At 42.5% G+C, this 17,927-nt stretch overlaps 3 protein-coding genes across 3 annotated transcripts; all 3 read right to left on the reverse strand.

Moving 5' to 3' along the window:
• Positions 1–4,804: 4,804 nt before the first annotated feature.
• Positions 4,805–5,248, reverse strand: LOC124269540 (zinc finger protein 175-like). The gene has a single exon (XM_046704570.1). It carries the CDS (start codon positions 5,246–5,248, stop codon positions 4,805–4,807), a length of 444 nt encoding a protein of 147 aa, XP_046560526.1.
• Positions 5,249–5,328: 80 nt separating this feature from the next.
• On the reverse strand, positions 5,329–7,713 carry LOC124269541 (zinc finger and SCAN domain-containing protein 10-like). Its single transcript, XM_046704571.1, has one exon. It carries the CDS (start codon positions 7,636–7,638, stop codon positions 5,329–5,331), a length of 2,310 nt encoding a protein of 769 aa, XP_046560527.1. The 5' UTR covers positions 7,639–7,713.
• Positions 7,714–11,431: 3,718 nt separating this feature from the next.
• LOC124269542 (putative zinc finger protein 66) lies at positions 11,432–11,932 on the reverse strand. Its single transcript, XM_046704573.1, has one exon. It carries the CDS (start codon positions 11,930–11,932, stop codon positions 11,432–11,434), a length of 501 nt encoding a protein of 166 aa, XP_046560529.1.
• Positions 11,933–17,927: the final 5,995 nt, after the last annotated feature.

Raw genomic sequence — 17,927 nt, forward strand, 5'->3', positions numbered from 1 at the left:
CTTAATCTTTTCGGGAAATCTGAAAAGTAACCCCCAAAGAGGCTTTATTGCATTTTTTCTATTTTCTGAATCCCAGGATTATTTTGTGAATCAAATTGTCAGTGATACTGTTCATTCAGTGTGTCTGTCAGTTCACGTGTCAAGTTAACTGTTTTTACTGGCTTCAGAGTCAAACACAAACCTTGATGTGTCAAACTTACGGTTGTCACAAAGTAAAGGCCCGTGAAGATCCGGGTTGGAAATGATCTACTGTAACCCATGCTTGTCGAGAGAGGCGACTGACGTGATCGGGTGGTCAGGCTCGATGACTTGGTTGACATGTGTCAACGTATCTCGATATGATTGATGCTCATGCTGTTGATCACTGGATCATCTGGTCCAGACTTAATTATTTACAGACCGCTGTAATATAGCTAGAATATTGCTTAGTGCTGTGTAAAACTAAACTCACTCACTCACTGACCCATGCATGTTATACCCATGAAGATCCGGGTTAGAATTCATCTTCAGTAACCGATGCTTGTCGTAAGAGGCAACTAATAGTATCCGGTAGTCAGGCTCTCTGACTTGGTTGACACATGTCATCGTATCTCGATATGATCGATGCTCATGCTGTTGATCACTAGATTGTATGGTCCAGACACGATTATTTACAGACCGCCGCCATAACGCTGGAATATTGCTGAGTGCAGCATAAACTACTACACGATTTTTATGGAGAAGCATTTACAATGTGTAAGACACACACACCCCACACACCCCAATATATGTACAAAGTAAGTGACTGCATGTCATGTATATAAATCAATTACCCCCATTCCATAATTTTAACAAAATTGCTGACATCCCCCACCCCCTCAGAACAAAATGGGGTGACACCCCCACACCACACCACACACACCCCTCTCAAAATCATCATCACCACCCCTAGCTATAAATTAAGTACGGTCTCTAAAGTTTGTTCAGTATTGTACGTCCAACTTCTAAAATGCCACTCAAAGAATTTATGTTTGCCTGTAATAAACTAGGTGGCTGTTCTTCTGGATGATCAGGGGCTTATTTTTACCATGTCATTGCGACTTAACCATGCTGTTTCCATTGTAAGACATAGGTTTTTTAACCCAATACATAGAAATCTGTCTAAACCAGGAATGTTTGAGACATTGTTTGTGGCTGTTTCAAACGGCAGCCAGATATGGCTGAAATGTGATTCTTGCAGAGTTACTTCCCTTGGCATCTCATGCAGCATGAATGATCAAGCTTAAGGCATGGGTGTGTGTATCTAAATAACAAACCCACCACACAATGTTAAACAATAGTCTGGATACAGCTGATGTATATACAGCTCAAGAGTTGGTAGGGATATTCAAAGTGTGTGGTAGCGGTGCCGTGTATGAGTGATTGTTGAATAATGCCATGTGCAGCTTCAGTTCAGAATAAACAATAGTATTCACTTATATACGGTGTTGTTTTCTGACTTGTGTTAAATTAAGAGCTGGCACATCATTCCCATCAGGAGAAGAGGTGTTCAGACTCACGCATTTGTTCTTTTGTTGTTATTTCTGGCGTCCCCCCGCCATGATATTGCTGGAATATTGATAACAGCGGCGTAAAACCCAACTCACTCACTCACTCTTTTGTTGTTTAGAGAGAGAAGTGAACCTTGTTTGCAAGATTAGCTTCTTCCCAATTAGTGTCTCAAAACAAACACTTGCGGTTTAACATTGTGAAACCTACTGCAATGGTACATAAATCTTCTCAATGTTGGACTTACACCACCGCCAATGTTTACATTTTGCAGTCAGGATGAAGACAAAACCACCAAGACTGAAAACCGCATTTACTTAACCATGTTTTGCAACCAGAATGGGTTGTGCACCAATTCAAACCTGGAATACCCGTGAAGATCTGGGTTAGAATATTGGCCTTCAGTAACCAAAGAGGCGACTAACGGGATCGGGTGGTCAGGTTCGCTGGCTTGGTTGTCACATGTCATCGGTTCCAATATGCGCAGGTCGATGCTCATGCAGTTCATCACTGGATTGTCTGGTCCAGACTCTATTATTTACAGACTGCCGCCATATAGCTGGAATATTGAGGAGTGCGGCGTAAAACTAAACTCACTCTCTCACTGGAATCCAAGAACTGGAAAAAGTATGTACACATGCACACTATGGATTTTATTATTCACTCAAATATTCGAACCATATCCTTTTATGAATTTGGTTCATTATTTGCCTTCACTCGAATTGAATATTCATGAAATTTATAAAAGGATTTTTTTTCTCATTCATTGGTGTTGTTAGCACAGCAAGATATGCATATTGGAATGATCCAAGTCATTAGAACTGAATATAATTACTCACCGTTGAAAATATCGCAGGAGATAAACATCATGTGTTGTACAAATATTTCATTTGAAACCCTCAGGCGGCGTGTTATGAGTATTCAAATACTCAATAACGCGGATAACAAACCCATAATGTTGATCAACATTATAAACACAAAAGTAAACCAAAAGGTCCACACACGTTTTGTGTCTGCACTCATTGACATCGAGTACGAGTACAGCAGTGAAATGTCATCAGCCGGACGTTTCGGCTGTGTCCCATGGTACCATCTGGAACTGCTCATTTGTGACGTCATTCCGACTTTACGTCACAATATGATTTGAATGACGTCATCACAGCTGACGACGTAACAATACAATGGTGTGAGCGATGTTTGTATGTATTAATACTCGAATACCATTTGATCACGTTTTTCAACCAATCAGATTAAAGAACACAGTGACTTTTGGTTTACAATGTGTAATAACATCGTATGAAGCCGTACATATGACATCAAAGTGGTTTACAGTTATGATGTCACAATGCTAATTCCTCTGTAACAAAAGTATTCGACCTTGCTTGAAAACTCAGAGTCATCACACTCGTTGAATTCTTAGGAAAGAAGTACTTTGCTCGATATTACTTTGCAAATGTTGGGTGAGTAATAAATAAAATACTAAACTCTATCCATGTAATACCATATTTATGGTCGTTAGATATCAAACCATTCACTTGTTTCATAAATATGGTATTACATGGGACATCATTTAGTATTATCTATTTCATGAATTTCAAGGTTCATAAGGGCATACAATGCACATATATGATTAATTTGTTGTTTTTGAGTATCCAGTTCTTGGGTATTTTATTTATATGATATATGTACCGGTGAGGTATGAATAAAAGCAAAGTTTTGCTTGTTTACCAAACCAGATTCTTTGGGAATAAAAATATGTTTAAACCATACACATTGCTACATATGAGCGATAATCTGCAATGTGATGTTGGCCCCCATTTCACCTCACCTAACCTCACCTTACCTCACCTCATGCTTGTCGTAAGAGGCGACTAACGGGATCGGGTGGTCAGGCTCACTGACTTGGTTGCGACATGTCATCGGTTCAGATCGATGTTCATCCTGTGATCACTGGATTGTCTGGTCCAGACTCTATTATTTACAGACCCCCGCCATATAGCTGGAATATTGCTCAGTGCGGCATAAAACTAAACTCACTCACTCACCTCACCTAATCTCACCGTAGACACTTTATGATATTTTCAGTTCCTGAACCATGTTCCACAAAATGATTGTACCATAAGCTGATCATAACTTCCATACTTTATTTTACACTTACGACTGTCATCTTGCTACAGTCACCATTTGGTCATATTTAGACTGTGACCTGAGCATCATATTTTTCCTTCTATGATTAGTATGTGAGTTTAGTTTAGCAATAGTCCAGCAATATCATGATGGAAGGCACCTGAAATGGGCTTCACACACATTACCCATGTGGGAAATTGAACCCGTGTCTTCGGTGTGACAAGCTAACGCTTTAACCACTTGGCTACCCCTCCTTCTATGTTTAAGGCTTGTTAACCAATGTAGAATTAATAAGCCATAAGCAAACTGTGTATAAACATCATAAACTAATAAAATCATCAGTTTGTGTAAAGGAATATGATCCTGATGATATGGACTTAAAATTTGTTTACAGTTTTATAATAAAATATTGCTTACCAAACATACCTCATTTGAAATACATGTTATAGAAACACAATTCCTACACAAACTTGGTTGTTTATGTGATGTCATTTTATAATTCATTCCATGAGTTGTAGAAGGTAAATAAAAACACTGGATATACACAACAGTTTCACAATCTTCATTTCCACTTGACACTTGACATAATTATACAATAGCTCAAAGGAATTGTTTGATATTGTTATTATTTTAATAATAACATATTCAGTATGAAGACCATATCTACCTGTTATATATCCAGTCATTCATGTGTTTGTTCAGCAACACACACAGCACTACTCAGCTCCAGGCGGAGGTCAGAAATATTTGAGTGTGAACCAGACAACCCAATGGCTAACATGATTGGTTGTTGTTTAGCGCCGCACTCAGCAGTATTCCAGCTACATGGCGGTCTGCTGACATTAGCATTATAGAACAAACTTTATGGATAACAACTTCTTTTTATTAAGTGAGTCGCGGCGTTTTGATAATGCTTGACAGCGGTACAAGAATCTGTATTGAAACGTCGCACTCACGAATAAAAAGAAGTTGTTATCCATAAAGTTTGTTCTATATTGTACTTCCCAACTTCTAAAATGCCACTCAAAGAAGACATTAGCATTGTTCTCCACTCTTGTTACTCGTCTCTTACGACCAGCATGGATGGCCGAGGGCCAATCTTAAACTGGATCTTTTCGGAGCCTATCACGTGACCTTCTTATACGCCTTGCTAGATATACTCTATAGTTTCAATGGGCACAGTCTCAGTCTCCTGTATAAACACAATCTCCATCTGTTTTGGCGTACAGCTCTTTACATGATCCTTGAATTCCTTCCTGGAGGCAAACAGGCCCTCACACTGAGTGCAAGAGTACTTGTACACCACAGGCTGGTTGTGCATCTTCACATGGTGGCTGAGGGCAGAGTTGGAGGTGAAGCCCTTGCCACACAGGTTACACAAGAACGGACGCTCACCGGTATGCAGCCGCTCATGCATGCGCAGATCAGCCTGGCGTGCAAAGCCCTTGGTGCACTTGGAGCAGATGTGATGCTTACCCTCGTTGTGCAACTTCATGTGACGGACAAAGTTGCTCTTGCTCTTGATCTGTTTGCCGCAGTCTTCACAGTTGTAGGTCAAGGTTGCTGGTTTATGACTGGTGGTGTTTCTCTTCATGCCGCGGCGGTAGGTGTTTTTATTGTATCTGTTGGTGGTTCACGGAGACTGATGTGTTTGATGAACACCTTCCCACAGATTTAAGCGCAGAGGCTTCCGTCCAGCCTCTCGCTCTTATGGGTTTTCACATGATTGCGGAAGGAGTTGAAAGAGGTGAAGACTCGTTTACAGAAAGGACAAACTTTCCTGAACTTTGACTCCTTGTTGGCGTCAGAGTTTCCAACATTGCTGTGTTGTCGTCTCTGGTGAACACGTAGATCGTCACTGCGCAGGAAACTCTTCCCACATTCCTGACACAGCCATGGGCGTTCATTCGTGTGAATGAGTTTGTGTCGAACAAGGTGCCGAGGCCCGGACAACACGAGACCACATACGTCACATGTCACGTTTGACTTGTCCGTGGGTTTAAACAGACTGGATTTGTCTCTGGGTTTATCAATGTCAACTTTCTCACTAGTAGCCTCATCACTCTCATGACACAACACGTGTGTGTATCTGCTCTGGTATGTCTTGAACTGTTCCTTACACAGATGACACGGATACTTTCCCGATTTCGTTCTCGGCAGGAACTTCCTCCGCTCCTGTTTAGGCTTGTTAACAACAACGGCCTGATGTGACATCCGATGTTTCACGAGTTCGTCCCGGCGCGCATACTTCTTGCTGCACATATCACAGGAGAAAGGCTTTTCTCTGTAGTGAGCCTTCACATGCCTGGTGAGCAGGTTGACATTGACGAACTTGTAGCCACACAGACCACACACGCATGTGAGGCCCTCTCGACCCTCGTCTCCCGACTCTCTGTCCCAGCATTCCTCTGATGCTGCCCTGTCACATGTATGCTCCATCATAGGCAATTCTGAGTTCTGTTTCTTCAGTGAGAATGAGGACATGAATGATTCACGACAAGCTGCACAATCTCCAGGCTGCTTTACGTCATCTGAACATTCATTGGCACCTGATGTGGTTTCAGTAGAGGTGGGGTTCTCGATGCATGAATCCCCATCGGGAGGAGGTTTTGTACTCTTACTAGAATCTACATTTATGTCCTCTTGATTTCTTTTTGAAGAAGTCTCAACACTTGTCTGGTTTTGACTTGATCCACTATCACCATGTTCCACACTGCTCTTAACATTAGACATGGTGACTATAGTCTTTCCGTCTTTAGTGCTGGTCTTTGTGTCAATGTTGACAATGTCCTCTTTGTTTGTCTCTTCCTCTTTATTGCTGGTGTCTATGTCAGTGTTGATGAGGTCTTCCACGTCAACCTCCACCGTAGCCAGCACCTCTTTGAGATCCCCACCCCGTTCCAGGGCCAAGATGGCTGCCGATGCTTCCCCGCTCAAACCCGAACTCACCCCTGTGCTGGCCAGCTGCCTCCTCACCTCCGTGTCCCCAGTCAACAGCGACAAAGTCCTCTTGATGCGGTCGTCTTTCTCATGCCCCAACAGATGCATGTGGAGATCCACGTTGCTGTCGAAGCCCTTTGAGCACAGCCCACATTGGTAGGCGTTGATTCCATGTTCCGTGTCTATGTGCTGTCGCAGCTCCTCCCACGGCTGTAGACTACGGCAGATGTTGCATTTCACAAACTCTCGATCTGGCTCGCCATTCTCCTCTACACCCTCAGCAGCATCTCCAGCAGCAGCAACATCAGCTTTGGCTTTCATCTTCTTCACAGTTCCTCTGGGTTTCTTCTGCCTGAGGAGAGAGGCAACAATTTTTGAAACTCCTTCATAGCTGTTGCGGAGAGACTTACGAACTGGCTTAGCAGGGGTCCAATCTAAATCCTTCTTTGTCTTCCTCTTCTTCCTGACAGGTTCTTCTATTATTTCATCATCATTAGAAATACCATCATCATTATCATCATCATCATCAACATCATCTTCATGAGGGACATCGGCTGAAGTTGATGCAATTTCAAGCTCAGACTGCAAATCTTTTCCAGGACTTGGAGGCAAAGTTGGCGACAGTTTGACAGACTTGAATACTGCTGGAGCACCTGCTGGGGTCTTGATCACTCTACCATCTGGAGTACACTTCAACACTGGGACACTTACAGCCTTCTGCAGAACACTGGGACATGTCATCCTGTCTCCAGCTGGACCTACCAGATGTGGCCTTATCCCTGCATGCTGGGGAGACTTCATCTGCATCAGTGCCTCAACAGCAGTCAGGTCACCATCAGTGTTCAGCAACATCGACGACGTCATTGTTTCACTGAAGTCCTGTAATTTGGAGGTGGGAGAAGCCTGAGTTGACATCTTTGCTGGAGTGTCCGTGGCTCCATTGATATTGCCCATGGCAACACTTGCTCCTTTGATGGTGTCAATGGCAACACTTGCCCCACTGATGGTGTCCATGGCAACATTAGCTCCATTGGTCTTATCCATGGCAGCAGCTGCTCCAGGGGTGGTGTCGATACCGACACCTGTTCCAGGGATGGTGTCCGGTGCAACACCTGTTTGAAGGATGGTGTAAGCTCACAATGGCACTGCAGTACTGTCCCGGTGACTGACAGTTTAAGGTTAGACTTGTCAGGATATATGGGAACAAGGATGCCTGTTGTCTACCTCGTCCAAGGTGAAGGACACAACCTTGACATTGAGATTGTCGGCTTGTCCAGGAAGAACACTAGAACAGAAGAAAGAACAAAACATATGGGCATGCCAAGAAATCACAGAATGTACAGTGTATCAAATATATTTATTATGTTCCATTTGCGAGTGAGTATGATTTTACACCGCTTTTAGCAATATTATATCACGCCGGGGGACACCAGAAATGGGCTTCACACATTGTATACATGTGGGGAATCGAACCCAGGCCTTCAGCATGACGAGCGAATGCTTTAACTACTAGGCAACCCTACCACCCACTTTCCAATGTTAATTATGTTGTTTATTTAAAAAATCAACAAGAAAATTGGTCGGTATAGTGGAAAAAATTATCTGGGCAAGTGATTTTACATGTGCCACTGTACCGCAGTACACTAGCAATTTTAAAGTTATTTCCACCCCTGTGAAACGCTGGCAAGACAAGTATTTCTGCCACAATATTGCCTACACCGTGACATTGCTGGAATATTGCTAAAAGCAGTGTAAAACCAAACTCACTCACTCAAACTGTACAAAGAGACCAGTGAAGGTCCGGGTTAGAATATTGATCTTCAGTAACCCATGCTTGTCGTAAAAGGCGACTAACGGGATCGGGTGGTCAGGCTCACTGACTTGGTTGACACATGTCATCGTATCCCTATTGCTTAGATCAATGCTCATTATGTTGATCACTGGAATGTCTGGTCAAGACTCGATTATTTACAGACCGCCGCCATATCGCTGGAATATTGCTGAGTGCGGCGTAAAACTAAACTCACTCACTCACTGTACAAAGTCATAGTGGTGAGTGAGTCCTAGTACAATTTTGAATGGTGCAGTGTATCTATAGTGGTGTATTGATGAAGGGTATCAATGTATGCATCAGAAATGTCAAATATATCAACACTAGACAAATGGAGTTCCGTGAAAGTCATCCATGATTGAATCAAACCATGCAAGTATACGTTTGTATTATTTCAAAAAACTTTTTAAAGAATATTTAGAGGTCAAGGGAGATGGAAGTAATTAACAATAGAATGCCTTGTAATAGTGATTCCTGGTTGTTACACTGTAAGGGGCCGTTCATAATCTATGGCTTGTGGGCATGATGATGATTTTAAGGAGGGGGACCATTTTGTTCTGGGGAGGTAGGGGGTCATGGGAGGTTGTGTGTGAGTTGGTTGTCATCTCATCAATTTTGTACATAGAAGTATTAAAATATCATGCTTAAATTTATGGAGAAAAAAAGGGGGGGGAAAGGTGGCTTTGATTGTGTACATGATATACAGGGGGGTAACTTACTTTGTACATACATTTTAGGGGAGGGTGTGTGTGTTTTCCTTCACACTGTACAAGCTTCTCCATAAAAGTCATAATCACCTCCCCTAGCCATAACTTATGAATGGTCCCTAACTTACCTTGAAAGTGCAGAATCCTGCTCAGAGGCAACGACCAGCTTACTTCCTGACTGACCGCCATCTCCAGAGGGTGTCATGGTCTGTTCAACATTGATGGCTGGCAACTGAGGCTGGTTCCCTGCCCCAACAGACACATTGTCATCCTGTTGTACAGCTGCCGCTTTGTCATGGTGTTCTACAGCAGTCACCATGTCACCTTGATGTAATGAACACTGCGAGGTTGTGCTCAAAGTCACATCACCTAGAACCTCAAGTGGAACATCGTCAAGTATTTGGGTAGTTGTTGCCACGGTTACATCATCAGCTGGATGTTTGTGAGGTTTACTCTCCTCAGGCTGATCCAGTACTTCTGTCTTCACCTGTGTACCATCAATACTCCCAGCGGGCAGAGTGGTCATTTCATCCAGACACTTGTTTTTCTGGAAACTTTCTAAGGCTTTCATCAGTTCTTCATTGGGGCTGATGAGCTTGGATGCCCCTTCTTGGAAACTCTTGATGGTGAGGACCTCATTTTCCCCCGTCGTGGGGTCCTGCACAATGATGATGATTGCTTCATCCTCAGCTGCAGACACACCATCAACACTGGTCACTTCGGCTGCAGTCAAATTAGGATCTGCCAGTTCAGAAGTGATAATGTCAATGTTATGTGACAGAGAGGATTGTTCCGATGTCAGAACCTCTGTCTGTGTCTCAACACTCTGAAGCACCACCTGGTGTCCATTGGAGGAAGGCTCTGTGGTGTCATCAGCCATGACCATTGCCATCTTCCTCTTCTTGTTTTTGTGTGGGATGATAGTCTTCTCCGGCAGATTCAGAAGACTGTGAGTCACTCCTGACAAAGCTGACATGTCCATCAACACATCGCCATTGCTGTCAAGGTGAAGATCCCTCCGAAGAACACGACTCTTTGGTTTCCTGGCCATGGCCACCTTGTCTTCTGGTGATCCATAGCCTTCCTTTGAGTAAATGACCTTATTATTGATGACCTTAGTGCCCTTCTTGCGGCCAGCTTTACCATTAAAGGATGGGTCAGTGTTATGGCGATTCAAATGTGCTGCCGTACTCAGCTTTTAGAGTGAAAGACCCTTCCACAGACTTCACACACAAACTCTTTCCTCCTGTGTGGATCTTCTGATAAGCGATTCGGTTCCTCTCCGACTTGAGAGCGTCGTCCACAGACACCACCTCAAACTTCCTGTCTTGGGTGTGAAGCTCAATGTGAGAGGAAGGCTGGTGGCTTTCTGCAGCATCTTCCCACAGATAGGGCACACGGTGGACTGACCATCAGCGTGAGTCCTGGCGTTAGGTCGGTACACTCCGTGAAAAACACCATGGAACTGAAGGTCCTTCTCACACTGAAATACAGCGAGTGCAAATGTAAGCACTTGAACCTGGAGTTGGGGTTTGTGGAGTTGCCTTGTTGGTACAGGTGCGAGCCCCGTGGCGGATCAGGTGCTGCTTCAGGTCCTCAGGTAGAGCATATTTCCTCCCTTTTTACCGGACACAGGAGCGGCTTCTCTTCCTTGTGTATCATCATATGCCTCGCTTGAGGAGCAGACTTACATTTGCTACCTTCATACAAACAAAACACTCAAACTTCCCAGATGGAGTGGGGTCTAGTTCTCCATCAGACTCATCCGACATGTGATACAACATTTTCCCCTCCTCCCCACTCTCCACTTCATTCTCTACTTCCTCGACCTTTACTGTGGGCTCTGTGACTGATTCAGTGTCTCTCAAGGGTACCTCTACATGTGTTTCTGTGATCTGCGTGTTGACCTCTGTGTCTGCATGAACCTCCAGATGAGAGACAACAGAATTCGACAGAGGTGAAGGTCTCACCACACCAGTTACGCCAGACCCAAGCCGTCGACCATGATAGTGCATATGTATATTATGAGTGTCATAGCCCTCGCCGCCAACTGCACCTACATGGCCGCTCTTTCCCTTTCTTTCCATCCAGTGACACAACAGGGATTCCACGCCCTTGAACATCTGATGACAGACTCGACAAACATGAGTGAACTCCGATTTAACTTCAGTTTTGTCTCTACTTGCTCTTCCTTCTGAGCTTTTAGACTCTGTAGGAGCTTGCCCTTCTTCTTCTCCGCCATACTGAAGTTCAGCATAGGATGAGGAACTCTTCCACAGATCTCTGTCACTGCTACCTTTCAAAGCTCCACAGCAGTGTGCTGTCCCAGGTGCTCAAGAAGCTCTGCACTTCCTGGGAAATCTCTGAAGCAGACATAACAAGGTTGTGGGTTGCCGGAGCCGAACAGGTCCCGATAGCTCTTCACCACAGAGGACGAGCGGAATGTGTAGCCCGCACTTGACATCTTAGACTTGAAGTTGATAGAGTGTTTCTTCATGTGATCAACCAGCTCCGAACAGCTGTCCAGCTCCAAGCTGCAGACAAAGCAGCATATTCCATCCTCCTCACTATGCCTGGTCTTGTGTCGCTGCAGCTCATCAGCTCGCCGGAAGTGTCGCCCACACAGCTCACACCCATGTGGTTTCTCCCCCAAGTGTATTAAGCTGTGTGTCGTCTTCATCTGCTCTGTCAGGAACTTCTTACCACAGTCTTCACATTCAAATGTAGCACGTCTCGACTGCCGCGTCACTCGAGTACTGGGAGATGTTGGTGGTGAGGGTGCAGGGGAGTCAGGCTCCATCCCATGTGGGTCTGTCTGAGTGTCCCCCCTGGGGCAGTTTTGGCCGCCGATCTAGTGGACATGGCAGGTTCTCCACCTGGAAGAAGACCACATTCAATAGTAGGACATGCTTGTCATAAAGGCCCTAACTAGCGGGATCGAATTGGTCAGACTTCGCTGACTTGGTTGGCACATGTCATCATTTATCATACAATGGATAGTGTTTCGGCAGGATAAAGCCAGCGGATATTTTCGGTATCCGTTGGGGTCATATCTGGATATCGATGCAAATTAGAGAGGTCATATGCAAATTTTAGGGACTACTTTCAAAGTGTAAACAAACATGGCGTCAAGGGTCAGTGATGCGTGTCGGATTAGCGAGTAGGTGGTTGCGGTACTGTCAGGCTTTGATCCCAGAAAATTCATGCCTGGTTTTGATAGATGGAGTAGATTACAAAGCGAAGATAGAAATTCATAGGCTTACGAAGATACCAACATCAGTTCCCCGACCAACTGTCAGCGTTAGTGAGAGAACGGCATAGGAATCCAGTCGCACAATGTCACACTAACATTAAAGCATATTTTGTTGTTCAAAATGTTAATTGAATGTTTCACGCACGAGTTTGTTGTTATTTTTCAAACGTAAGCTAAGATTTGATGACAACAATACGTGCTTTAGCATAAAAGCTTACTGGGAACTAGATGACCGCTGAGTGATAAGGAGAAAATTATGTCACCGGGCTTGTGGCGTAACATTACTCCGCAAATATTTGTGATGTCATAGACATTCCACAAAGTTTAGTTTCATGATTTGTGCAGGGATGGAAATAACTTGAAAATTGCTAGTGTACTCCGGTACAGTGGCACATGTAAAATCACTTGCCCTGATAACATAATTAACATTGGAAAGTGAACTGGACACCGGTATAGTGTGATATACAAATTTGCTTGCCCGACAGAAAAAAACACTGGACTGGGGCGTCGGGCAATGGGTTATTTCCACCCATGTTTGTGGCATTTGAAATCGCATTTTTTAAAATTATAAAGCAAAAATGACATTGTATGATAAACAGGTTATCACACTCGTGTCTTTTGGGATGGTTTATATCCTGCATTAGGAATAATCACTATGTATTTATACAGTGATTATTCCTAATGCAAGATATTAACCATCCCAAAACACACTCGCGTGATAACCTATATATCCCAAATGTGTAGATCAATGCTCATGCCGTTGATCACTGGGTTGTCTGGTCCAGATTTGATTATTTACAGACCACTGCCATATAGCTGGAATATTGCTGAGTGTGGCGTTAAACAACAAACAAACATTTGTATGACTGCACAGTATTGCCAGTTTATTGCACAGTATCACCAGTTTCAAAGGTATTGCAATGTCTTTAAGGAAAACCAGTATATTGGGTAAAGGAATAAAACACGTTTTGGGATTACATCTATGGTTTAAGTTAAAACCTACTCAACTTCTATTCACAACCGACAGTTCCCTTTGTAATTATGACAAAACAGCAGTCGTTACATGCTGTAAATTGCATTAAAGGAAAAAAGATTATCAGAATGATTACAAATGTTTTCAGGGCCTCGATGTGTAGAAAATAGGATCTGGTTGTATGATGAGCGTCACTCACGGACAAAGACATTAACCCCCAATACATGTATATCACAATACTGACTACATGAATGGAGTTGAGGTTGCAATATATGCAATAAACTCATTTGCCAATACACAGCAAATTTGACACTAACATACAGGAAGAGGAGCAGAAGTGCAGCAGGTAACCTCCCAAAACCCCTACAGCTTTTCAAAGTTCATGGTCCAGTGCACTGCTTATCTCCTACCTGTTACCTATTTCATACTACGGACCAGCCCAAACCAAACTAAGAGTTTGAGAGAATGGTTTTTATGGATGATAACAAAAATATTTTAACAAAAGTTCAATAATATTGACTGACTGACTGAGTTTTGGTTTTACGCCGCTTTTAGCAATATTCCAGCAACATCCGCAGTAAGAGGGACACCAGAAATGGGGCTTAACACATTGTACCCACAATAATATTGAACTTGAGGTCAACTTCATTAAATATCATAATGTCATTACATACAAAATGTTTTCTATGTTTTATATTTCTACATGTTATCTGTCAACCTCAAGCAAACTGGTTTTGCTATGTTCCAGCCTCATGATCCCCATTTTGTTTGACTTTTTATCTTTGTACACCCAAAAACTCAAAATCTGCAATAAATGCATCACAAATTCAGGAAACAAAATATGCAAAAGAAATATTTTGTGTGTTTGAATAGGTAGAAGTCCTCTAGAATCAAACTTAGATATTAAATTGCATAAAAAGAAATTTGAAACTACAGTAAAGCTTGTTAAAGTGATTCCCCCATCATGTTTACTGAAAGAGCTTGCTTTGGAGACACTACCCACCCCTTTCAGATGACATAATCATGGGACATAACTTATTCTCATGTTTTCACTGACCGCCTCCATTGGTGTAGTGGTTAGGCGTCAAACCTGGAAATAGCGGAAGGTCGCGGAGTTCGATCCCTCAACGCATCTGTGCCAAAAAGCGTTAAAATATGGTACTTGTTGGTCCCTGCCTGGTGATTGGCATTTATGGTAACAACAAGGGCCGGGTCAGCTCAGAGTCAGTATAATGTGTCTGAGTGGGGTATTCCTGCTTCACTGCGGCATGGTATCTCAGTGGGCTAGCACTATAAAACCAGCTTCAGTCTGAGCTAGTACAAGCAGCCACACATACACACACACACGTCATAATATGTAGAAGAAATATTCTCAATCCGCAGTTAAACCCAATTTCACCTCACCTTAAATTATTCATCTCAGTTTACTATCTCCAACACTATTACAACTGATATTATTACGATTTGCAAAATCTGCTCACTCCCTATATGTACATCAGGAAGCTAGAACAACTAGTTCAACATTTTATTCATCTAAATTATTTAAAAAATTATTAAAACCCTAATAACAACAGCACAATCTTATTCCCTTCTCATCTGTATACTCTGTGCAGCATAATCTCACACTGTATACTCCTTTGGGTCAGTTCATTATGCCACACAGGTAAATGCTGCGTGTTGTTTTAACTAATCGTAGGGGTACTGGGCTGTAGGGGTTATGGGCTGTAGGGGTTTTGGGAGACAACCCTGCAGCATGTTCTTGTAGTCAGCAATATTCCAAGGGGCCCAAGTCTAATGACCATGAAAGGGTGTTGTCCAGATCATTGGTATGTCTTCTTGTGAACACTTCAATGTTAATAATGATAAAAATGACTGACCAGTGACTTGTTCAGCTAACTTCCATAATTCCTTTAGATGTGAATTAATAAAAGGTGTTCCATTAATTAAAACGACACAGAACACTGTTATAAATGATGATAAAAACAAAACTGCTTCTTATTCAAAGCACTTGCTTTAATTAATAATGTGTCATCACATATCATCATCAATATGTATAGTTTGATTGGCAATGGCATGCTTATATTATGTCATATCACAAGTAGCATGTGATGAGATGACAGATCAAACAGATTAATGTGACATATTGTAACATTTTCTGAAAAGCTGTGGTAATAAATTCTAAAGTAAGCGTGTGTGCAAAACGGGAAGGGGGTACATGGGACACTGTTAATAAAAACCGGGCAGACGAAGAATCGCGGATTAAAATCCGACCGACTGTACATCAGCGAAGCTACACGGAGCCATACTCAGAAAAGAGACTTAGCAGTCCGACAAAATGATCACTTCAAATCCAAACAGACGCTATATGAATTACTAAGATAGTATTAAGAACCATATGATACGCCATGTGTGCTGAACCATCGAAAGATGTGTTCGCTCTCGTCCGGGCATTATGGTAACCATCGATCTCGGATCAAACATGGCGGACGCGTATCTCCTCCTTGTCTCACCTGTTAAATCTTTTATAACTGAACCCCAAATCTATCTGTAAACCACGACAGTCGTATTCAGGTTAAATAAATTCGGAAATTTAACTGTACCTGCTTGCTTCTATCTGTGTTGCAATCTAACGAGTGTAAACACAACATGCCTGGAAGAAGTGGCAAATCGGATTTGTCAACAGGTCAAATACAACGGGTCTATGGAAACGATTCAACTAATTGTTCCCTATTCCATATAGGCAAACAAGCAGAATCTCCATTTGTTAAAACCTCTACAGTAACTGCAAGGTATTATCCAATACTCACCAGATAAACGAAGTAAATTTGATGGGTCTGTCCGTATTTTATTAAAACGCGCTTCGTTTCCGGTCGCTAGGGTTTAATTGAAGCGGGAATTGTAATGTTACGGAAAGATATTTCAATTGATGACAGAGCGAAAAATATATTTAGATGAGGGAAAAGCGTCTCCCTGATTTGGAAAGCTTAATTGTATAGTGTTTGATCGTTTAAAACTGCTAATAAACCGTATATATTCATCATGCACAACGTCATGACATCTGCGGGCGGATGCCTCAACGTCAAAGGTGGCTGCACATGTCCACTACCACGGAAACAACATATTTGTGCAGAGACAGTAAATGCTGTGCGATAAACTGCTAATACTGTGTAGTCCCTACTATTCCAGCTATAAATAGAGGCGGTCTGTAAATAATCGAGTCTAAACCAGTCAATCCAGTGATCAACAGCATGAGCATCAATCTTCGCAATTTGGGATGTGATGACATGTAGCTAAGATACATAGTGTTCACTAACATGAACGTTCATGTTAGTGACACTATATCTTAACTATGCACCTACAACTTTGGCGTATAAACTTCAACATAGTCAGCCTGGTTCCCTGGGTCCGTTGCGCCTGCGCTACGCTCCGACACTGACAGGCTTAGCGCAGGCATAGCCTGTGAAATCAAATGATAATCAACGGACAAAGTTACAATCCTTTTTATATATTGTTGTTGTGTTATTTGGTATTTGTCATCATGATACTTGTGTGCACACTTGTTTAGTTTACTTTCCATTCGTATGAAACGATTGACAGCAATTATTTCGACATATTTAATGCTTTTTTTCTACGCGAGGCGATTCGCGGTTGCTCGAAGTGGAAAGAAGCCTGATCGTAATGCGTATGCGAAGTAAAGGTCAAAGTTCGCTGATATAAAAATGTTGCAGTTTATAATTTTTCGTTGCCTGTTTCAGTAGCGAGGTAATGTGTTAATGTTGCTATTTCCACGATTAATATGGGCTTTTCTGCGTTTTCTCTGCAATTGGGAACGTTTTCTTTGGTAGGCCTGGTAATGCTCAAGGCCCATGAAGATCCGGGTTAGATTTGATCTTCAGTAACCCATGCTTGTCGTAAGAGGCGATTAACGGGATCGGGTGGTCAGGCTCACTGACTTGGTTGACACATGTCATCGGCTCCCAATATAAACGCATCATCCTTATAAGGGATTATATAGCCGGGATGAGTATAAGATGGCCACATGACTGTTAACCATCTAGAGGCCCTTGTGTCTTTGCGATGATTAAAGATTTACAACTAAAAAATATAAAACAATGAGATGACCCTCGACTCGAAATGCTCCATAGTTCAATACGTCATGGTGTTTTGTACTGTGAGGTGTTTCGAATCGAGGGTCATCTCAAATATTGATAAAATCTTTAATCCTCGAAAGAAATGTCTGCTCTTTGCGAAACATAAATTTCCTTCGAGCCACTGAACATCCTGGAGATGGATATAAGGGCACTCTACAGGTGTTTTATATATATACATCTAAACGTTAATTAAGCACCACCCAATTTTTTCAAGAAAAGTTCAACATTCAAATCATGAAAAGTGCAATTTCCTGTCTGACTCAATGTAAAGAGGATTGATTGTGCTGAAGGGATGTCCCTGCACTATCACTACACAGAAAACAGAAGCCGATGATTATCTTTGATACCAATTTATTGGAGTTATGCGAATAAGCGTCAAAACGACCATTTCATTAGGCCTGAAAAGTATCACTGTCAG

The sequence above is a fragment of the Haliotis rubra genome, unplaced genomic scaffold, assembly GCF_003918875.1.
Source record: "Haliotis rubra isolate DU_JTF1 unplaced genomic scaffold, ASM391887v1 Scf1453, whole genome shotgun sequence".
NCBI classification, from domain to species: domain Eukaryota; kingdom Metazoa; phylum Mollusca; class Gastropoda; order Lepetellida; family Haliotidae; genus Haliotis; species Haliotis rubra.

Bases quoted from the DNA above. Each gene is read 5' to 3' on its own strand.
- LOC124269540 (XM_046704570.1), bottom strand. From the start codon at position 5,248: ATGAAGAGAAACACCACCAGTCATAAACCAGCAACCTTGACCTACAAC.
- LOC124269541 (XM_046704571.1), bottom strand. From the start codon at position 7,638: ATGGATAAGACCAATGGAGCTAATGTTGCCATGGACACCATCAGTGGG.
- LOC124269542 (XM_046704573.1), bottom strand. From the start codon at position 11,932: ATGGAGCCTGACTCCCCTGCACCCTCACCACCAACATCTCCCAGTACT.